General features: G+C 39.4%; 1 protein-coding gene across 1 annotated transcript in view; it reads left to right on the top strand.

Moving 5' to 3' along the window:
- The window catches only part of RASEF (RAS and EF-hand domain containing), a 76,993-nt gene extending 53,302 nt beyond the window's left edge, over positions 1 to 23,691 (top strand). Inside the window, exons 10-17 of the mRNA XM_032164374.2 lie at positions 2,258 to 2,492; positions 2,818 to 2,955; positions 3,072 to 3,219; positions 4,881 to 4,962; positions 6,203 to 6,317; positions 10,305 to 10,424; positions 12,859 to 12,935; positions 20,480 to 23,691. Of these exons, the coding sequence (XP_032020265.1) occupies positions 2,258 to 2,492; positions 2,818 to 2,955; positions 3,072 to 3,219; positions 4,881 to 4,962; positions 6,203 to 6,317; positions 10,305 to 10,424; positions 12,859 to 12,935; positions 20,480 to 20,585 (1,021 nt within the window). The 3' untranslated portion in view covers positions 20,586 to 23,691. The remainder of the gene's footprint in view (positions 1 to 2,257; positions 2,493 to 2,817; positions 2,956 to 3,071; positions 3,220 to 4,880; positions 4,963 to 6,202; positions 6,318 to 10,304; positions 10,425 to 12,858; positions 12,936 to 20,479) is intronic.
- The last annotated feature ends 340 nt before the right edge of the window (positions 23,692 to 24,031 follow it).

Raw genomic sequence — 24,031 nt, 5'->3', positions numbered from 1 at the left:
AACTGGAGTAGAGCTCATCAACAAAAGATTCTAGGGGACAAAGTCATCACATCCCCAGCATGTTTGAGTGACGTAGCACTCATGTGCCTACCTCCTTGAGCTGTAATGAGAGGCCACCATAGCCTCAACACCATGCCCTTTCTGGGTGTGTGGGGGGTGATTATTTTGATATTAGAAGATAACATTTTATTTTCTTTTTGATGCTAATATAAAAATGTAATAAAAGCATGTTGTACATCAAATTAGATGTACAATAAAATTATATTGTTTTTATAGCTTTGCTTGGTTTTAACTTTAAAATTTATTTTGGCTTTGTTTTTTGCAAGAACTCTAACAAAGATTTAATTTGTTTTGTAGTTTTACATAGTTAATTGTAATGAAAATATTGAGGGTTGGCAAGATGATTGACTTTGAAAAGGATATGCAGTTCAATTGAGTTTGAGAAAGTTTGACCTGTACCTATGTTTTTATTTTTACTATTTTTACTTTTAAAAATTTTCAACTTTTGTTTTAGATTCAGGAGGTACATGCGCAGATTTGTTACACGGGTATATTGCATAATGCTGAGTGTGCCTATATTTTCAATTTAGAGTCTAGATGTTTATTCAGGTGAATTCTTAATTCAGCACTTCATGTTTTCTTTGCTCCTTGTCAAAATACAAGTAGGCTTAAAATAAATCATAACCAGTAATGAAGACATTGAACTGAAGTAGTTTGTAGTATATTATAATTAGAATGGTTTTCTTATGTACTTTACAGATGGACCTAAAATCAGTTTTGGAAGGAGAGTTTTATAAATAATGCAATAATATATTAGCAATATATTTTCATTCTTATTGTTACAAAAATATATATTAACAATAAATAAATTAATATTAAAATATATTAACAATATATTTTATTGTTATTGACAGTGTATTAACACACAGTCACACACACACGTGCACACACCTAGCTAGTTACATAGATTGAGATATGATATAAAATTCTTTGTTCAGAATAAAGACTTTATAATTGAGCAGTATTGAGAGAGAGAAAGTTAAATCATCTTTTTAGTTCCTTTTAAACATTTGCTAATGGCATAAAAATACTTTTGACTTCTCAGATTTACATGGCTCATACTTAATTATATTAAGCTTACCTTCTCTCATCTAAGCATATCCACTTCTTGTTTCTCATATCTGAAGACCTATGTATCGTGCCCATTCTCCCTTTCCAATGATTCATGTAAGCAAATTGGTAGGATGGTGCCCCGGGTGTAGTGGGTGGTAAATAAGTCATAACCATAATTGGTAAACTTAGATTCTTATGGAAATCAAATGGAAAAGCCAAAGTAAACAGGGATGTATACATTTTCTTTTGATTCTCTTATTTGATGTGAATTTCTCCCTCACTTATAAAATCTTCAGAGTTTCACTAATGGTAAGATCTATAGAAGTCAGGAGTTCTAGCCTTTATCTGAGGCACCCCCCTCCCTATGAAACATCTCCCAGAGGAGTGTTTCCAGACGGTGTGTCAACATTTAGTGGCAGAAAACTTATGTGTCAAATCATATGTTCCAGTCATGCTTCTAATTGCTTATTTTTATCAGATGTTTCTAACTGCCTATCAGTTTTTGCCATGTTGATTAGAAATATGACACCCAGAAAAGCTTATCTTATTTTGTCTTGTGCAACCTGAGAGGATGTGGTCTTCTTCATGTATCAGCTCTTCAAGTATTTGAAGAGAGAAACCATTAAGAGTTAAGTTGAGTACACTGAATCTTATTTTTCAGCTCTGAGGGTCTTGAGTCTGACATTGTGGTTGCCTTTTCCATTTGGGCCCTCAGCAGCCCTTTTAAGTAGAGATGTTATCCAGAAATGGACACAGTGTTCAGAATATGGTCTGACCACCTTAGAGTAAAAAGGCTCATATATTCTGCATATGTTTTTGTGAATACAACTTGAGATTCTGTTTATGTCTTAGGTACTGTAATTCTTTTTGTATCAGGAAATAAAGAACATGATTTTTTTAATGGCTTTGTTTGTTAAGTGTTTGAGGTAAGGGTCTTTATCTTAACTGATTGCTCATAGAATGAACTGATGCTGCTTTGAGCATTTTATTTCCCCTAATGCCTAATCAAGAAATACACTGAGGCTCTTAGCAAAAGTGAGAATGTCCGCCTACTTGATTCCATCTAATAGCATGTGGTCTATTGCCTGTATGTTCTTGAGCATTTCCAGCCCTCAGGTAAATTGGTCTTCCCCTTTATTACCAGGTCATCCCGCTCTTCCTATGTGGATGAGGACTGTGACTCCCTGGCCCTCTGTGATCCTCTGCAGAGGACGAATTGTGAAGTTGACAGCCTGCCTGAAAGCTGCTTCGACAGCGGCTTGTCTACCTTGAGAGATCCCAATGAGTATGACTCAGAAGTGGAATACAAGCACCAGAGGGGATTTCAGAGGTCACACGGGGTGCAGGAGAGCTTTGGAGGTGATGCTTCAGACACAGACGTAAGCCCCAGAAACCACTGCTCTCCTAGGCCTTCTATGTGATTGAAATCTGTCACCTTATTTGCCTTCTATCTGTCATGGAAATCTGTTTTAAAGATCATAAATATAAAGCATAGTTAGTAAAATGCTTTTTCCTCCGCAGAGTTAGGGAGAAATTCTCATAGATTGCCATTCAGTGTCACTCTATTCCCTAATATTAATAGCATTGACTGTTGATTTAGCTGCGTAGTTTTCTTCTTTTTAATCCATAACGTATACATTTTAGACTTTGTTTTTTAACCAGTGACATTTTTTAATTTAACTGCTGACATTTTTTAAAAAATAGGTTCCTGACATAAGGGATGAAGAGACATTTGGTTTAGAAGATGTGGTTTCCATCTTAGACTGGAAGCCCCAAGGGTCTGTTAGTGAAGGCAGCATTGTTAGTTCATCAAGAAAGCCCATCTCAGCACTCTCCCCCCAGGTAGGTGGTCTCCGAGACACTCCTGTTCATGAACACTGCTTATTTTCTGTGCAGTGTTACTTATTAGGATGGAAACTGGCAATACCTTTATCATTCACTGTGGCTTTTCCCCCCAGACAGACCTGGTAGATGACAACGCTAAATCTTTTAGCTCACAGAAGGCTTACAAGATTGTACTTGCTGGGGACGCTGCAGTGGGGAAGTCTAGTTTCCTCATGAGACTTTGCAAGAATGAATTTCGAGAAAATATAAGCGCCACCCTGGGTATGGCTCCTACTTCGGTTGATAATGGGAAAATGACCTTCCTTAGCTTGATTTTCTCTTCTTCAGGGATTACATACACAGATGCTCAGTTAAAGAGTTTTCTCTTTCTCTGTGTATGCACACATATATAGATATGTGTGTGTGTGTGTGTGTGTGTGTGTATGTGTGTGTGTCTCCTAGTCTATGGAAAGGTCCTTCTTGTTTTGGCCAAGGCCTGCTTTTAGGAAAGGAAGACTAAAATGACAGAGATATCTGGCTGGGTGCAGTGGTTCATGCCTGTAATCCCAGCACTTTGGGAGGCCAAGCCAGGTGGATCACTTGAGGTCAGGAGTTCAAGACCAGCCTGGCATGGCAAAACCCCATCTCTACCAAAAATACAAAAGTTGGCTGGGCATGCTAGTGGGTGCTGGTTGTCCCAGCAACTCGGGAGGCTGAGGCTGGAGAGTCGCTTGAACCTGGGAGGCGGAGGTTGCAGTGAGCCGAGATCGCACCAATGCACTTCAGCCTGGGTGATAGGGTGAGACCCTGCCCCCCCCCCCCCCCCCACAGAGATATCTGCTTAGCCAATCAGATGAATTGAATCAAATTTAGAGCCTGAGATACCAGATTCATTTATTCAGCATGTATTTCCTGAGTCCCACTAAAAACAAGATGCTGTTGTAGGTACAAAGGATACACCATGAAGAAGGCTGACAATCCCAGCCTGCACTGCATTTACATCCCAGTGGAGGGAAAAGGTACAAAAAAGAAGTTTAGGGAGAGGTGCGGTTTTACACAGGGTGGCCAGGAAAACCCTTTCTACTAAGGTATTATTTGATGTTATGGTCAAAATCATAGCCAGATATATGCTCCATTCCCCACCTTCTCAACAGAACAATAGAACAAGTAGTATCCTGATTTCCCAAATTTGCGTAATAATCAGTAAAAGGAGATGAAGATATGCAAATTATCATTTATTTTTCTTCTTCGTCTAAAGAGTTCTTATTTTGATCACCCGAAATGTTAGAACAGACTGATTGTCCTCTTCACAATGAGTGTCTTTGTAAATTTATGGTTCTCTGATACACTCTTCAACATAACAAAGCTGAAAGTTTACTTCAATTTGATTCATAAAAAGACTACATACAGTATTTGGTTCAGTTGTCAGAGACCATGATGCATGTAAATGTGTGTGTGCACTAACGTGTGTATATATACACACACATATGTATACATGTTTAGATATACATTTATACACATATACCTACATATACATACATGCATATACACAAAACACGTATCTGCACCTACACATATACACCTGCACATTCACGCATGCCCACTCATATACACATGTACACACACACACACACACACACACACACACACACAAATATGACTGAGTTCATCCAGTCATCAGGGAAAATAAAACAGATTTTTCCCTTGGCTCATAAATTAAATAATTCCCCAAGTCAGCCAACCTGCAGATGGTGCCTCTGCACAACGTGTGGTCTGACTTGTCATTTCTATTTTAAGGTCACTCTCCTTAAAGGTCATGTTCATTCCTCCCTTCCTGGCTGAGCTGTATATTATTGGCTTTTGCCTCATCTAAAGAAGGCTTGAAAGTAAAAAGCCAATGGAATTATTTACATCATGCTCTCCACTCTCATATTCCTTTTCAGGAGTTGATTTCCAAATGAAAACCCTCATTGTGGATGGAGAACGAACAGTTCTGCAGCTCTGGGATACAGCTGGTCAGGAGAGGCAAGTGCATTCCGCAGCGCTATGGGCTATCCTGGGTTCGCATTAACAAGCCTTGCAGCCACTTGATGTTCTTCATACTCAAAATTCTATAATTGTAACATACTTTATAATTATATGCACAATTACATGTATAATTATACAGTGTATTATAACTTTAAAATGCTTATATTCTCGCACATCTCCTTCATTTACCTATGACTCCTGTGGGAAGAGGATCTTTAAGCTTCTTTTGAGCCGATGTTCAGTTGAGACAGAGAGTGCCCTTTGCTAACAAGAGAGGCAGCATTTTTGAGTGCAGTGGCAGCCTGAGGAACTCCATGGCTGTAGAACAATAAATGATGGAGAAGAGAACCAGTCAGCTCCCCTTGATTAAGGGCAGAGGCACAAATCACATAGCAGACTTGCATCTGGTGATGGCACCTTACCTTGCATTCATTACTGATAAGCAGAGCATTAAGCACAGATTTTAATCTTGTTTAACTCCTTGGGAACAAAATCTATTCAATTGTTCAACCCATAAGTATGGGGTCCCTGCCTCTGTACCAGGCATTATTCAGCATGCTAAGATTCAGTGGTGGACAGACAGGCACAAATACCTGCCCCCATGGTGCTCATATTCTCTAGCAGACTGGGAATTTCAACATTTAAAAAATATTTGTGGTTGACATGACTGTATTTAAAATACTTATAAAATATTGCACTGGGTTTCGAGTTAGGGCATGTGTGTTGAGGTGTGCTCTTCCAGTGGTGAATCCCCTGACCCCCATGTATGTAAAGTCCTGGTATGTTACAGCGTTCCACACTGGTAGTTCCTCCACCCACCCACAACACTCCCTGACCACCACCACCACCACCAAAAATAAGTATTTTCTAGTTTGTATCTCCTTCCAGCCTCCTCTGTGTCCCACATGTGGGTTCTGGTAGCTTGTTGCTGAGGTTGAAATTTTTGGAAACTGTGCTCTCAACCTTGCCCTGGTTATGCTCTGGGGATTGTAGACATTCTTGGGGTTCTTTGGTAGAGAGAAGGATTGGATTTTTTAAGTCAGTCACCCAGATTATCATCCTGTTACCTTTCATTGGGTCATTTGGGACCTTTGAAATGGCTATTTCTCAGTCATATATTGCAGTTAGAGTCTTCTCAATTGGGGTTGATTTTAGAAGATGAGAAAACAGTGAGTATAAAAGAGAAGAAGAATGAGGCAACACAAACTGACTGATTATGTGGTTTTCTCTTTCTCAGATTCAGAAGTATTGCCAAGTCTTACTTCAGAAAGGCAGATGGTGTTTTGCTGCTGTATGATGTTACATGTGAGAAAAGCTTTCTTAATATACGAGAATGGGTAGATATGATTGAGGTAAGAAATCACAATGGAGAAACAGAAAATTACACGAGGAAGTTTTAGGCCATCTTGGAAAATGCTGTTGCTCTTCTTTGTCAGAATGAGCTTGATTAGGAACCATTGATCCAAGCCATCAGGAAGAATTAGATGCTACAGGCAGAACTGGCAGCATTCACCTCTTCCTCAGGATTTGGGCACATTTCCCTGAAGCCAAGGACACTAATGAAGGGAGCTTTGGGGAATAAAACTTCTAGGTTTCCTTATAGATGAAATCAGAATCCCATTGTAAGCAAGTAAACATCCAGGTAGCCTAGGAAGAAGCTATTACAAACAAGAAGACGATGTGGTTGGGTGTGTAGTGTAGTTGGGGGCATGTAGAGGCATCCACGGGCATGGGAAGTACAGCTGAAACACCACCTGGATATGAGTGTGCGTCAAGGTTCAAATTGTATGGGAGCTCTCTTCTCTTCTCAACCTTATTCTGGTAGTGATTTGGGATCTTTAGATGTCTCAAGGTACTACTGAAATACCAATTGGTATTTTAAACGTGGGCGTAGCTTCTGTGCTTTCTGTGGTTAAATAAGATGATGTCTTTCACCTGAGGAACATTCCTGTCCTCTGGTTTCGTGGTAAATAATTTTTAAAAGTAGGAAATGATTTTGACCCCATTTAGCATGCTGCCAACAGTTATTAACATAACACTACAGTTCAAGCTATGGTTCAGCATGCTCTCTTGAAAAATAAAGTAGTGGCTAATACAAGTTTTCGAGTAAGTATATTATCTGTAATTTAAGAAGGCATTAAATTGTAGTAGTGACTGAACAGAGGACTGGTTGCTGTCTGATCTCAATTTAGCTTCTGGCATTATTGTTCTCTTTCTCACTAAAGAAGTAATGTGAGAAATGACTGATTGCAATTGGCAGTAAGATTTTGACTGTGATAAATAAATATGCACTCTGTTCTACCAACTTATCATGACTTGAAATGATTGTAAACACAATGAAAGTGTGTTTACATTTATGTAACATTTTTACTTCACAAAATTTCCCTTGTTATAGTCATCTCTCTAGCATCTAAGAAATGAAATAAGAAACATATTATCCTAAGTTTTTATGAGAAACTTGAGGCCTAGAAAGCATAGGTAGCACTTGCTTAGAGTTATTTAGTGGTTAGGAATAGAATAGGGGCTCAAACCGAACCTCCTGATTCAACAGTGGTTGCTGTTTTAATAAAGCACCAGCGTGAGTAGAAGATTTCTTGAAAGAAGCCTCTGATATCAAGAAGGAATCCCAAGGACTATAATTCCAGCACTTTGAGTAGTCAAGGCAGGCAGATGGTTTGAGCCCAGGAGTTTGAGACCAGTCTGGGCAACATAGTGAGACCCCATCTGTACAAAAAATACAAAAATTACCCAGGCATGTTAGTATGGACCTCTAGTCCCAGCTGCTTAGGAGGCTGAGGTGGGAGGATCACCTGAGCCCCAGGAGATTGAGGCTGCAGTGAGCCGTGATTGTGCTACTGCACTCCAGCCTGAGTGACACAGCAAGACCCCCATCTCAAAAAAAAAGGAATCCTAAGGTATAATTTGCATAGAGGAGCGGTGGCTACTCAAGTGAACAAATGGAGATCCCTGGGATGGAGCAGTAAGTCCAGAGAATAACAGATAACCCTAACTCATCCATACTTGTGTTTAAAATCCACAGAAAACCTGTTTTTTTGTTAACATTTTGGATTAGTCTTTATTTAAAATCTTTGGGTTATGCTCAAGAAAAGGAGGCACAAAAGGCAAGATCAGCCACAGTGAAATAACCCTTATGTAGAGTGGCCCACTGCCATAATTTGCAAAGCACCTTCACGCGTTAAGTCATCTTTTCTGCCATTGGTATCACCTTTTCATAGGGTCTGAAAAGGAAGAAAACTATAGAAGAGATGAATTCTTAAATTTGTTATGGATGAAAAATTACATACTACTAACGGCGTTTGACTTTCACCTTAGAAAAAGAATGGGCACAGTGAAGTTTCTCCATGGCTTACTGCTTACTGTTGCTAATTTGAGGAACTCCTACAGGGACAGTTTATATGGCCACTGTAAATATGGGTGGAAATGAATGGTGTGATCACTGGGATAGGCCAGAGGATTGAGAAGCAGTAGACTGTCAGCGGTGAACAGACCCTCTGAATTAATAATCGATACACTTTGATGGAAAACTGCTGAATTAAAAAATCTTGTAATAGAATTATGGATAAAGTAAAATTATAGCCATTTATTTACCTGTTAAGAATATTTTATTGATTGAATATTTGAGTAAAAGCTGAATGGAGTTACTTGAGGTGTAAGATCTCTTCCCAATTTTAACACATTCAAAACTATTTTTTGAGTACCTACCTGGTTCCTGTGTAGTAGTCTAGGTTCTCGGGATATATCTGTTAAGAAAACAGAGCCCTGTCCTTATGGAGCTTGTGTTCTAGTGGGGGAGACAGATGAGAAGCAGCAAACATAGATCAATAAATGAAATGATATGCTAGAAGGTGATAATGTTATAGAAACAAAACGAGAGCAGGTTGAAAGGCCGGACGATAAGGAAGTGGGCTGCAGTTTTCTTCAAGGTAGCCTTGCTGAGAAGGAGATAAATTTAAGTCAAAACTTGAAGGAGGTGCCCTTTACCTCTGTGGCTTTGAGAAGTCATTTAGATGCCTGGATTCTTGGGCTTACTGAAATGAATATTTGACTAATAACTTTCAATTTATGCCCCTTGCATCCTGAGATCATCAAAGAACACAATTAACTAGCACATTAATGAGTGAAGCAGCTAATTTTGGAGAGGGCCATTCATTCTCTTCTTTCCTTTGATTTTATTACACTCTGGAGCCTTCAGTCCAAGGAAAGTTGCCTGAAGAGAAAGGAAGTCAATTATAATTTCATGTTGAGGCACGTTTTTTGATCCTGTATCAGGAATAGCCCCAAACCCAATGAGTACGCAGGTATCTTTAGTCACTGCAAAGAGTAATTTCCACATGTTTTCATCAGGGCTGCCACTTCTCTTATTTAGGAACCAGAAACTTGTGTTTCTGTGCTAGTCAGGTTGTCTTCTTACATTCTCATCATAGCCTGCTGAGGTGGGATATGCCCTCATTCAGTCCTTCATTTTACAGACAGGGATACTGGAGTGGAAACCTGCAGAGACTTGCCTGACCTCACACAGCCAGTGGGTCCAGCTGGTGGAGGGCTGGGTCTCAGACTTGTCTACCACACTCGTCTCACATTCCATGAGCTTCACTGTGACTGTGGGACCCTGTGACAATTGCATAGGCTGACATGGGAGACTTATCTTAGAATCCATTACTTTGAAAGATTGGTACTTGACTCTTTCTTAGAAAAATGTTGACCTTCAGGACTTTTATATTTTGCTTTTGTTGTAAACCAGAGAGCAGTGAGTGTGGAACTTCCAAACTCCCTTTTTGTTTTATTATAGCTGAAAAATTACTGTGTGTTTTATAACTGTAATAATGAACTTGACTTGTGATCACTATTGTTTGAAGTAACAGTTGTAGAAAATTATGTGGGTACCACAGCCAAATATGATTCCGTGGTCATGCCTTTTGAGTTTATATTGGCTTGTAGTGCTCTGTATGCTAGAGATAAGAAATTAACAGATATGTATTTCCTTTGCCATAAAACTGATTAATCCCAGTGCCTTTTAGCCTTTTCATTAACCTAAGGATGGGGCATTATATAAAGGCAAGGGTTATGGAGTTAGTTTGGACCCAGGCCCTGACCCTTATACCTTCTTATTTAACCTCTCTGAATTTCAGTTCTCTCTTCCATAAATGGGAAGATGTATGGCTGTTTTTAGAGATACTTTGAGGTTTAAAGATATCCTCTATATAGGATTTGGCACAAAGGGGGCAAAGGAAAATGGTAATTGCTGTTGCTGTTGTTCTGTGGTCATTGTAATGTGTCCAGTGTTTGATGTGTGCCCCATTTTTTTTTCTTCCTGGCAGGATGCAGCCCATGAGACTGTTCCCATCATGCTGGTAGGAAACAAGGCTGACATTCGTGACACTGCTGCTGCAGAGGGACAAAAATGTGTCCCAGGGCACTTTGGAGAGAAACTGGCCATGGTAAGAGTGAGGATGCCTCAGAATTGGAAGAGAACATAGGGGTTTAATGGCTTTGAAGTCGGTGGCCTTTCACTTTTGTCTACCTTTGCTTGAGAGGTCCTTTGACAAACCTCCCCCATCTGAGGCATCTGTCCTTAACACAGGCAGAACTACCATGACTCCCACCTCTTTTATGCCAAGGATTAGGTCCCTTGGGAAAATAAAACAATCACATAATCATTTTCTCCCATTGAGTATCCTGACAAAAAGGAGCCTAAATAATCCCATCATCTTCCTCCTCCCTGTCACCTAGTTCCCCAACCTTCTCTAGTCCTGGAATCCAAGTAAAGGAAGAAAATGGTGTCCTATTTTGAAAAGATGGCTTTGGTTTCAGAGGGTTATAATGCCAAAGGCAGAAGATGGTACAGTGTCTCACGTGTGTGGAAGGGAATTGGACGACGTCTTTTCTTCTCTAAGATTTGTGTTTAGTTGATATAAAAAATCATTCCCATACACAAATGCATATGCATTTTGGGGTATGCATTTGTATACAGGAATAAACTCATTCCTATTCAGATTGTTGTCATGGGCATTGTTTATTCTCCCATCAGTGTCATCTGTCATCATGTCAGAATGCTACCTGGCTCTGTTATGACCTGTCTTATTTATACAAGTAGTCAGATGCACTTTGGGTCAAATAAATTCATACTGCAGCAGTCTGATTTGATGTTGATAGTGTTGTCTGTCGTCAGCACCAGGAAAGGACTACACTGTAGCATACGTATGTGAACTTCAAAAAGAAGTTTCAGTTTTAATATTTTAAGCTGGAATAATCGTTCTTGTTTTAAAATTTAGAACTGCAAACCAAATGTGATAAATGTCAAAACTAGGCAATGAAATGCAGAAGAGATTCATTCAACCCATATTTATTGGTATCCACCATGTAACAAACACTTCATTATGTGCTGGGCCAAGAGCAGAGAACAAAGCAAACAGTCCTTGCCCTCGTATTGGTTACTATCTGAGGGAGACAGATGTTAAACTTGTGAAATCCACGTGCTAGACACGGTCTCACACAGCCACTTTGAGATCTAGTTATTCTTGGGTGCCTGCCAGCTTTATTCCCTCTCCATGGTTTCGCAGAGTTCCCAAAGTTTGCTTCCTTATGCATCTCTTGACCTCCACAGTCCTGCATCTTCAAAGGCAGTCTCTGTTTCACCCCATATCATCCTGGATATAGAAGTCAACACCAGCACTGACGGTTTCTACCAGAAATGCATTTCCTTTGTGGTGTTTGCAGATTTTCTATGGATTTGTGGGCCTATGGGTAAAGGTCCCATTGTGGCATTTTTCCCCATTTCCTGGCTTTTCTCATTCTCCCTGTTCTAGAGCAAGTGTCACCTCCTTCCCTTGTCCCACACAGGACTGTTTAACCCACACCTAGGCCCACAACACTTAGTTCTCCTTTATTAAGAGAAAATGTCTGCAGCTAGTCGGATAGGCACACAAAAATAACTTGAGCAATTATAATTGTGGCAGTTGCTGTGCATGAGGATCGCAGAGTGCTATGAAAGTTTATGATGGGAAGTCCTAATACAAACTTTTCAGGGTTAGGAATGACTGAATCTTAACTTCAAGGAAGGATTACCTAAAAATCCCAAAAGTAGGTAGGTGTCAGACTGGTGGAGGGTGGAGGGAACCTAGGTGATGGGAAGAGTAGGTGCAAAGGTCCCAAGGTGGGAAGGCTTTGCCGACACTGGAGAATTAGAGGAAGGCTGGGGAAACTGCAGCTCTGTGAGTGAGGGGGGATGAGTGAGGTGGGAGGTGAAGCTCAGAGCTTGCTTGGGGCCACGTGAAGCTGGGCCTCATTGGCCGTGGAAAAGCATTTTCATATTACCTAAAGACAAACAGGAGGCATTGAAAGGTTTGAAGCAGGAGAGTGACATGATATCATATGCACTATGGCTGGGAGGTTGAATAATAGAGAACTAGAACGTGTCCATTGGTTTCAGCAAACATGGAGGCTGCTGGATCCAGAAAGGAAAAGTTAGCAGGAAGGAGGGTATGTTAGCTGCTGGCCAAGAGGAAACAGACTCTTGATGGACATTTAATTCCTGAGTGGTTACATTGAACTCATTTTTATCTGTCTCAGAATATTTGATAAAGAACATTTGGTAGCACGTGTTTTGACTGTAGGAAATAAAAACCTTAAAACATGAAATGTTCTGTTTTTTAAATGTAAAGTGAAAGTCCTCCAACTGGGAACTGTTCCTGGAGTAACTGTGCTGAAACCATTTTCTCTGTAAGTGCTGGACTCTGAATTCAGTTTCTTAGCTATTAGTTACTCTTAGCCTGCTCAGTAGGAACATATTTTTATTTTGCTGATTTTAAAAGCTAAAATTTCAGGAAACTCAATGAAGAGCTTCATTTAATTGTGTGTATTTCTTTTCTACAGACGTATGGGGCATTATTCTGTGAAACAAGTGCCAAAGATGGTTCTAACATAGTGGAAGCTGTTCTGCACCTTGCTCGGTAAAGTTTGGGAAAATGGATGTAGGATTGAATTTTCACTTGTTGCATATGTCACATTTCTTGTCCATAATGTGCAGATAGAATATATGCAGGAAAACACTCTCTTATCTGTCAGTCATGGTGGGAGAAATAAATATGTGGATATTATAAAAACTGGCAACGTCGCTGTCAACACTGGCAAAATATCTTTACTGCCAAACAAAAGAGGTACATCTGAGGTGTCGTTGACATTTCTGAAAAATGTCACCACAAAGCTAATAGTTGATGTGTATGAATCATTTCCAGAAAGCAGATTTTATACACGAGGGACTATTATGAATACAACTGTCTGTTATGATATTTTCCCGGGCAAAAGGGGAAAAAGAAACAAAGCAAATTGTATGTCATGCCAGTTAGAAACACTTTGTCAGAATTATTACCCAGGTAATTATTAAGCTAAGGCGATAGTGTTAATAATAAATAGTATTTTGGATGTACAATAGAATGAAAATGGCATCATTAAAGAACTTGGATATAAATGTATGTGTTTTAATCCTTGAAGTAATTCTTAGGAAATAACATTATACATTAGATTTTTCCCACCTACCTAGTTTTCTGCCATGAATGAAAAGATTATTCTTTCCTGGCCTAGAGGGATTAAATATCAAAAAAGGAAAAAAATCAAAATGTGCATTACAAATTTCAGAGCAATCATCTTTAATTGCAGACAAAGTTAAAATATAACTTTAGGCATGTCATTCTTTTTCTGATTATTTGTAAGGTTTTATAAGAATCTTAATTTTAGTATGGTAATTGGCCTCTTCTGCTAGTGAACATTGATAGTTAAAATACTTTGCAATATCTTTAATGCTGTTTTTCAATTAATGACTTAGGGCCAGGTGCAGTGACCCACACTTGTAATTCCAGCAGATCTTATTGGTTTCAGCAACATGGAGGCTGCTGGATCCAGGAAGGAAAAGTTAGCAGGAAGGAGGATGTGTTAGTTGCTGGCCAAGAGGAAACAGATTCTTGATGGACATTAATTCCTGAGTGATTATTTTTATCATTTTTATGAGAGGCAAGCAAGAGGATCACTTGAACCCAGGAGTTTGAAACTAACCTGGGCAACATAGTGAGACCTTGTCTCTATTTAAAAAAAGATACACACACACACACACACACACACACACACACATACACACACATACATACACATACATACATTAATGACTTGGCATTTATAGTGCTTAATAAAATAGAGTTCTATTAATAGAATGTTTGGACTAGGGCCGCGGAATAAACTATTGCCCTCACTTAAGAGAATCAGGAAATGGACTTTGGGTGTCCTGCTTGGCATTAGTTTGTGGCAGGCTTGGCAGATGCCCTGTATTCACACTCAGAGTCTTTGAACATTTCCCTCTTTGACATCAGTCCAGGAGAGATAGCCACCTCCCCCTACAACACTGGAAATCATTTTTGTTTAAAGCAAAAACAGTGCTAACCTTGAATGTGACCTAGCACGTTTTTTCCTTTTGCATTAGGCTGTTTTGTGCATCTCTATAAAGAAATACCCGAGACTGCAATTTATAAAGAAAATAGGTTTAATTGGCTTGTGGTTCTGCAGTCTTTATAGGAAATTTAGCGCTGACATCTGCTTGGCTTCTGGTGAGATCTCAGGGAGTTTTTACTCCTGGTGGGAGGTGAAGGGGAGCCAGTGTGTCACATGATGAGGGAGCAAGGAGAGGGGAGGGGCTACACTCTTTTAAACAACCAGATCTCCTGTGAACTCAGAGCGAGAACTCACTCATCACCAAGGGATGGAGCTATGCCATTCATGAGAGATCCACCCGCTTGATTCAATACCTCCCACGAGGCCCCACCTCTAATACTGAAGGTCAGATTTCCACATGAGATATGGAGGGGACATACCTCCAAACCGTTTCATCTTTTAAAAGAAAAAAAAAGTGAATATTTGAACACATATACATTCAACTAAATTAGATGGGTTTTTTTTTTTTGTATGTTTGTTTGTTTATTTTTGGCTGTGAATAGTAGGAGAATCATGAGCTAATATCACATTTGTGGAAAAAGTCAGAGTAAAACTTTTATCTATCAGATTGAATAACAGATTCCACACACTTGTGGGTGCACAGGGAACACCAGCTATTTTGGCTAAACGAGCTACATTCAGTAAAGAGGGGAGAGTTCAGTAAAATGCAGAATTAGGCTTCACTAAAGATCAAATTAACTGTTGAATTGTCAGGTTTTTACTTTTCAAATGGTTGTGTTGGTGTTTTATTCATATGTTGCTGAGAACTGCTGGATGGAAGTGATACAGTTGCTGGGGCAGATGGCGGTGGGGAAGGGTCTGCAGGTCTTTGGAGTATCCCTGGGATGCCTTAGCCTTGGTCAGCGGAACACTGCATTGCTGCCCCCACACAGCAGTAACGGATGCAGCAGGTCAAGCCTTGCATGTTGTTACTGGCTGCTCCCTAGCATATTGGAGGATTATGGTGTCAGGAGGCTCAAAGTCCATTCTTAAATCTATTTCTAAATAGCTATGAGGTCTTGAACAAGTCCCTGTCTTTGTTTTGGCAACTCTAATCTGTAAAATGAGGGAGGGGCCTAAAGGAAATGATCTCAAAGGTCCTTTCTAATTCTAAGAGCCTATGACTCTGTATATGACAGTCTGTACTCCACCGAATATCTTAATCACTGTTTAATGCTCGGTTGTCTTATGGGGTCATATTAAAGTTAAAGGGCTCCAAAGTGCCCCGGTGAAGAATCAATTCTCTTTATTATGTCATAAAGATGGGAGAGGCTGTAAGTTTCCTGTGCCTTTCTCCCCGTCTGCTCCTGTGTGGCATGTTGGGTCAGCCAGGTGTTGGCCCTGCTTACAGTGAAGCTTAGACACTACCTTGTGTGTGTTTACTTAAAACAACTGGTATGCAAAAGCATTTTGATAACTAGGTTATTTCAGCTGCATAATGGATAGGTTATAGTTATTTTAAAAAGCTTTAGACAAGTAATCAGATAAGCTTCTTGCAAATCATTTATCATAGAGGTTTTTGTTTTATTGTTATTGCATTATGGCCTGGCTTTGAGCTTCTAGTGATGTTAGTGATGTGTTAAATATAAAAATTATAAATAAGGCAAACATATGAAGACTTTAATTGCTTTATACTTAGCCTTCGGATTGGCTTCTCAAAGTACTCAACCCTTAAATGGAAATGTTATAGTCTCCACAGGTAAAATTATCATTTGTTGAAGTTTTACAACCTTGGGAAATTTATGTATAATGCAAAACATGTATGTTCTCAATTTAGATTTCATAGGGTGAGATCATATAATGTCATAAAACTAGGAGAAGGTATGGGTTTGCACTGTGTGAAACAATTTATTTTTAAAAGGAGGCCAAAAATATTTGGTTAACAACCTGAACTACTCTGCATTTTCTTAGAAAATCTCTCAATCCCAGGAAGAGTTTCTCCTAGAAATGCAATTTCCATATAGTGCTGATAGGTCATCGTTCATAACCACTGTCCCATTAGTAAGTAAATTTGCCATCACCAGAACCACAGGCTTTAAACATTTTGCAGTAGATTCAAGTTCAAGAGGCATTTAATTATCAACTGCCTGAAATTGGAGAAAAACACAAAAAACTTAAGCTGATGTATCAGTTCAACATCAGAGCTGAGCCCATTGGGTGTAAATCTTTCCATAAGACTGAGTCATTTAAACTGCAGTTGTTAAGCATATGGTAGATTTTGGCGAGCCCTAATTTTTCCAGCCTTAAATCTGTTTCAGATGTTTGGAATTATATCTTTATAATTTCCTTAAAGTGGAGCATGCCTGCATTTTTGGCTGAAGGCCAGATGAAAATGTGGGTATATACTTTCCCCCTTAGTATTTGCTTTCAGGTTCAATAATGTCTGCATTATGGGCACTTAGCATGTGCATAGCCCCATGCTATGTTCAATAGAGACATCAAGGGATTTAAAGACTGGCCTTGCAATTTAATATTATAGAAAAAAAATGACAATATATGACCAGGCAGCTACATGGTACGTAGCTGATAGAGGCCATTGGATCTACAAGAAGAGAGAGATGTGAATTGTTCAGTGAAGATATTATGGTTATCGTATCCATTTTACAGATGAGGAAATTGGAAATTAGAATACTTAATCAGCTTGCTCAGTGACACAGCCAGTAAGTGGCAATGTGAGGACTCTTCACCATCAACCTGGATCACTGGCTTGCTGCTTAAATGTTGGTAATCTCAGGGTCTCCGACTGTCCTCTCTTTCTTTTCACTCTCTGCCTAATGTCTTCCATCCACACAGCTTCTGGAACCATCTTTAACTGGTAACTTCCAGTTTTTGTATTTTTAACCCCTCACCTCTTTAAAATTCCATAAGCAGAGAGTGAACCCCCCACTGGCAGCTCCATAGCCATGGTGACTCTGCATAACCAAATCCTAGTGTGTTCATGTGGCTTTAAACTTGTTCCTCAATCTGTATTACCTTTCTCAGGAATCTATCAAAATTATAATTAAACAGTAGTCACCTGGAGTCAGTCTTGATTCCTTTTCTCTCTTGCTTCACCCCTTGCCTCCAGTGGCTTCTGAAGGTCGTCTTTCAGTTTTTTGAGTCCATGCATTTTTCTCGCTTTCTCCCTTTTTCTGCTTTGGTTCAGGCCTCAAAATTCCCTACCTGGGTTAGTGCAAGAATTTCTGCCTCAGAGTTTCTCTAATATCAGGTCATCCTCTACCATGTAATCAGGTAATCTTTATAAATAAAGATCCAGTTAATATTTACTTTCTTGCATCCAACCCCACATTGATGTCTTACCAACAACACAGAGTCCCAGCTCCTTAGCATGTGGCTGATAGCCCATCACAGCCTGATATGGTTTGGCTGTGTCCCCACCCAAATCTCAACTTGAATTGTATCTCTCAGAATTCCCATGTGTTGTGGGAAGGACCCCGGGGGAGGTAATTGAATCATGGGGGCCGGTCTTTCCTCTGCTATTCTCGTGATAAGTCTCACGAGATCTGATGGGATTATCAGCGGTTTCCACTTTTGCTTCTCTCTCATTTTTCTCTTGCTGCCACCATGTAAGAAGTGCCTTTTGCCTCCCTCCATGATTGTGAGGCCTCCCCAGCCACGTGGAACTCTAAGTCCAATTAAACCTCTTTTCGTTCCCACTTTTGGGTGTTTTTATCAGCAGTGTGAAAACAAACTAATACACAGCCTGACCTCAACTACCTTTCTGGTTGAATTTCTATCTCTTTTTCCCAAATGAATGATAATCTATAGACACAGCAAACTTCATCCAATCAGGCCAAGCTCTTATGCCTCTGCCTTTCTGCATGCCATTCCCTGCACCTAGAATCTCCTTTTCTATTCTTTCAAAAGGTCTCTCCAATGTCAAAAGTCTCTATGAAGCCCACAACACATCTGTGGGCACAGAGTGCATCTGTGGTAGCTGCTGTCTCAGGACCACGAAATTATTTATTTAGACATCTGACTCTCCCTCGAAGCTCACTAGCTGAAGGTCCCAGAGCCTGGCATAAGTTTGGCATTTATTCAATGACAGAATGACCGAGATTTTGCATTTGGAAGTTGTGTTAATCTTCTGTTGTCCTTGTAACAAACTCCCACAGATGTAGAGGCTTAAATAATGCAAATTTATTATCTGACAATTTTGGAGGTCAGAAGCCTGAAATGAGTCTTCCCAGGTGTTAGGGTTTGAATTGTGTCTCCTCTTTCTTCTCCTGAGTCTCTGTTGCCTCATCTGTGAGGTGAGGGTAGTACTACTCACCCATCTCCTGTCGGGTGTATGTGTTTGGGGCATATATCAAATATAAAAAACATGTATATTGCATTTATCAGCTGGCCTATAGCTAGAAAGAGTTTATTTTTTTCCCTCCTGAGATGTCTTCTTTCCAACTCACAGTGCAGTGGATTTTGAAAGGTAGGATTTATTGGCACCTTCTGCAGCTATGCTGGCCAGTTTGGTAGCCACTAGCCACTCACAATGTGGCTAATCCAATTCCGATGTGCTGTATGCATTCAATATAGACTGGATTTTGAAGGCCTTCTACACATTATCTCATTAATAGTGTTTTTATTGACCACATGCCGAAAGGACAATATATTTGCTATACTGAGTTAAAATATATTAATAAAATTAATTTTACCTATTTCTTTTTACCTTTTAAAAATCTGGCTACTAAACAATTCAAACTGACATGTATGGATCCCATTGTATTTCTGTTGAGCAGTATGGCTCTGCTGGAGACACACAGATTCCCGGTAGTTTCAGTTAAGTGCTTCATCATAAACCATCCCAAAACTTAGTTGCCCAAAACAACAACCAATTTTTATTTCTCACAATTGGCAGAGGTGGCTGGATGTCAGCCGGAAAGTTTCTCGACTGCTTTTGCATGATTATCTCCTATGTTTGCAGTCAGATGGCCACCGGGGCTGTGGCTCGGGCTGGATGTCAGCCACCAGGGTGCTTCTCGTGGCTTCACTCCACGTGGCATCTCAGTCCCCAGGGCCACTCTGGTGGCCTCTCTCCATTGAGGAACCCTGGACTCCTTGAACCCTGGACTTCAAAAGGGGTAGAGATTGATGCAGCCCTGCATTATAAACACTTGGGCTTAGAAGCCACAGAATACCATTTCCTCCATATTCTATTGGTCAAAGCAGGTAGAGAACCAGCTCTGACCAAGAGGGTAGGGAATTAAACCTTCACCTCTTGATGGGAGAGGCATCAGGCACTGACAAGGAAGGGCAGAATTATTTGGGGCCATCTTAGGGAGGCACTCATCTCGCCCGCAGAGATAGCCATTCAGCTTGTCTAAGGTGAGACTTCTGGTCTTCATATTTCACAAGCATCCCCAGTGGCTACGCTTGGAAGGATACTTCCCTAGGGGGTTTTCATAAGATCTTGGAGAGTAAGACATTTTTTTGTGAGTCTTGCCTCTAGCAGTTAATACTGGAAGAAACTTACGATGACAGAAAAGGATGGTGGTAAATCCATTGTTACCTTCATGATCATGTATAATTAAAGGATGGTTATAAAATCACCATTGCTTTTGTTAAGCTCAGCAACCATTACATGAAGCTGGAAACCAGGTTCCAGAGTGTTAAGGAGCAAGCTGTGTGTATCGCAGGTTCTGCAGCATCCTGAAACCTCAGGAGAGAGTGAGGGGAGGCAGGTGTGTGTGTGTGTGTGTGTGGCCTTGTACTCAGAAAACAGGTGCTGGAGCCAGCCTGTGTGGTTTGAATCCCACTTCTGTAGTCATGTGACCTAAGGGAACTGTCTTAAGTTCTTTTGCCCTCATTTCCTCACATACAAAATGGGGCACAGCAAATTTATATGGTTCTTATGAAGATTAAGTCAACACCTATAAAGCATTTAAAACAATGTCTAGAAGGCCATGCAGACACTCAGCATGGCTATTTTTATTTCTACAGAACCATCTGTGGCTTATTTTTTATACCTCAGTAATCCTCTCTCTCTCTCTCTCTCTCTCTGTCTCTCTCTATCTCTCAGAGAAGTGAAAAAGAGAACTGACAAGGATGACAGCAAATCCATTACCAATCTAACAGGGACCAATTCCAAAAAGTCACCACAGATGAAGAATTGTTGCAATGGCTAAATCCCAAACATCCTTGGCCTGTGAAGTCTTCATTTCCAGAATACTGAATTTGTGTGACTTATTTGGCTCGTAACAGAGTGGCACATCCTACTGACACTGTCATATGGAGAGTTACACAGTGCAGGAAACCTGAATCCTGCTCTCAGGTCCCTCTGGAACTTTGGTTCTTCTTTGTTTTGTCTCAGTGAGTGATTTGGGTCCTCTGGTTAAATAGACTAGTCATGTCCTTACAGGTCTTAAAAGATAACATGTAAATGTTTCTAAAATGGTAAAAAAAAAAAAAAAAAATCACATGCTCAGATCAAAGCTGTAGAGGAAACTGACATAATTAGATTCATGTGGTAGCTGAATTAGGTTACCCACAAAGTCAGCATTTAAATATTTGATACTAAAGTTCTAGTAAGAAAGGGTTCTCATCCTAACTTTGCTGTTAACTGGCCTTGTGACCTTGGACATGTCACAAACCCATGTCGGATCTGTTTCTTCATCTGTAAAATGCGCAGCTTGCCCTCAAAGGCCTTGCAGCCCTTGGCACCTCAGACTCTGTGGGAAGCAGTAGGAAGGAGAGTGTGGTGGCCCACAGTTAATAATAAGAACTGTGGTTATTCCTGCTTTTTTAATATTGGAGTATTGATTTTTCTCACTTCTGAAATAAGGACAGAATTTGATAAAAAAATGGAAACAGAAACATCTGTTTTTTTATGTGTAAAGAAACATGTTTGAGACAAAAATAGTTGTATATAAAAGAGGATATTTCATAATATCAGAATAGTTACAAAGCCCATTGTTTAAATTTGATGTTAAAAATTCTAATGAAAACATGGAAAGCCACATACTACTGAAAGCACAGTGCCCAGGAAAGTTGTCACTCTTCACTTAAGGGAGTGGTTGCCAGGGGCTGAGAAAGGGAGGACAGGGAGTGACTGCTAATGGGTATGTGGTTTCTTTGGGGGATGATGAGAATGTTCTGGAATTGGAATAGTGGTAATAGTTGCATAACTGTTTGAATATACTAGGAACCACTGAATTGTATACTTTGAAAGGGTGAATTTTATGGTTGTGAATTATCTCACTAAAAAAATACTAGTACTTAGAGTGATTTAACATTTTGCAAAATTTTCATTTTCGTATCCCTGCTGATTTCAAACCTTCCCATGGTTTAGAAGCATAACCTGTAACATAATGCAAGTCCCCTAACTCCCTAGTTAATAATCAATGAAAGAAGTAATAATCAATGAAAGAAATACTATGCATGGTTTTGAAATAATGTCTCTAAAAGAGGAATCGCCATTAGGAAAGGTGAGTCAGGGTCCTTTGTATAATGTGACTAGTGGCTCATCATCACCAATGACCTGGTTGGGCCTACTCTCCTTCCAGAACCTGCATTGCTTCCCAGACCTCCCCACTGAGATGCCTCTAAGAGCCAAAGGAGTCAACACCTGAGCCTAGGGTGGGGCTACAACAAAAGATTCTAATTTACCTTGCTTCATCTAGGTCCAGGCCCCAAGTAGCTTGCTGAAGGAACTTAAAAAATAGCTGTTATTTATTGTATTATATAAGCTAAAAGCATTTATTTATGTTGAATCAAAACAATTCCATGTAGCAATCTTTTTTCTGTTCACGGTGTTTGTGATAGAACCTTAAATTCCGCAAGCGTCAGTTTTTTAAAAAATGGTAATTGACCAGATAGTTACAGGCAAAGATTATAAACAGCTACAACATCATTTAACTTTTATAAACATGCCATCTCCCTATTGAAGACATCTGATATTTTTGCTGGAAAGTTGGATCTATCCTCAGTAACTGTACCATGAATTCCTGTTTCCTGGTTCCAGAAAAAGAAAAGATTACATTTCTAATCATAAAGAATGTCTTGCCTATGGGAAATTTTTCAAAATAAGGAGGGGTACTATTTATGTGGCATGGCAAAACTTTTGTTTTGCCATGGCTGTTTGTCTTAGTGGCATCTTTTGATGAGATTGGATCTGATATATATAGATGCTGATATATGGGACACATGTTTAGGTTTTGGTGCAGTTGCACAAAACTGTGTTAGTTTGTATGTTACTGTGTTGCCTTTATTTATTCTCTCCAAAGTGTCTCTTTATATTTGTTTTACAATCTGTAAAAGAGTATACCATAATACAGAAGTATTTTCGTAGTCTTTACCTCTGGATTGTCCTGTCAGTATACCCAAGTTGATGAGATTACACCAGTGCCTTTGATGGTCAACCAATTGTCTTTAACTATTTGAGCCCTGATAAATATTTTGGTAACATAATCCCAATTAGAGACTTAGAGCTCTAGTTAGCAATCATGTTTAAAGAGAAGCTTCTTAAAGCTCGGTATGCTGCAGTGCTGGGAGATCATGATTATTACCAACGTTTTGATTTCATGAAGGTATTCTCACATTTAAAGCACATTATCAGTAAGAACAAAAATATTTAATGTTTTTATCTTAGACTTAACTTGATACATCTGCATATTACTATGGAAGTTATTTACCTTGTCCCTGTTTTTCTTTAAGAGATTTTAAAATCACAGTTATACTACAGTCCTTTTTTAAATGTATCCTGATACATTGTAAAATATTTTAATTTCATTGTGGAAAATAATGTTGGATAAGGAGATATTTTTCACTGTTAACTTTTAGCCCATGCATTTTCATAATTTATTTTTTTCACTTGCTGCTTTATATGACGTGTGACATTTGATTATTTAATACTTGATGTGATTTGCATAAACCCAAGTTGCACAACCCTCCTGCTGAAGATAAAATTGAGGTTAAAGATAAAGATTTATTTTCATATTTGTATAGTGATCAGCTTCAGAGTGATGGTTTTTGTGGGCTTTTATTGTATGTGTGTGTAAGAAATTTCATATGTATATATTAAGTAGGCCTCTGAGTATTGAATAATTGTTTTATGATTTTGATTTATATGGTTTACATTTTCATTGTGTGGGCCATATTTTGTTTATACTGTTTATTTTTCTTCAAACCATTAATAATTATACCATAAAGTGTAATTTTTATAGCAATACAAATGTCTAAGGAACTACAAATATTTTCTACGTTGTAAATTCAATAAAGCTTGCTTCCTTTGGCCTTTTGAGTGTTTCCTTCAGCAGATATCCCTGAAGTAATTTTAATTCTAGGATGTACCTGCCTGATCCCATATCTCTAAAACACTTGTCTTTTCTGGCCATGGCAAGCCGAGTGTTGGGAGAGAAGAATGCACGCCTGGTATTCAGTGCTGTGGCACAGACAAGTCATCCTGGCCAACACGGCAACAGGTAGACCAGCTTGGCGCAGGACAGCCAGGAATAATGAGGCTTCTGTAGAAGAATGTCAGTGCTCTGGCCATCCTCATGTCCTCTGAGGAGTTAGACCTTTTCTCTGACTCTCACCCCTTTCTTTCTACCCCCACATTCCCATGCACCCCAAT

This window comes from Hylobates moloch, unplaced genomic scaffold (genome assembly GCF_009828535.3).
Source record: "Hylobates moloch isolate HMO894 unplaced genomic scaffold, HMol_V3 SCAFFOLD_10, whole genome shotgun sequence".
In the NCBI taxonomy this organism is placed as follows: Eukaryota; Metazoa; Chordata; class Mammalia; order Primates; family Hylobatidae; genus Hylobates; species Hylobates moloch.
This window is presented reverse-complemented; position numbering and strand designations above follow the sequence as displayed.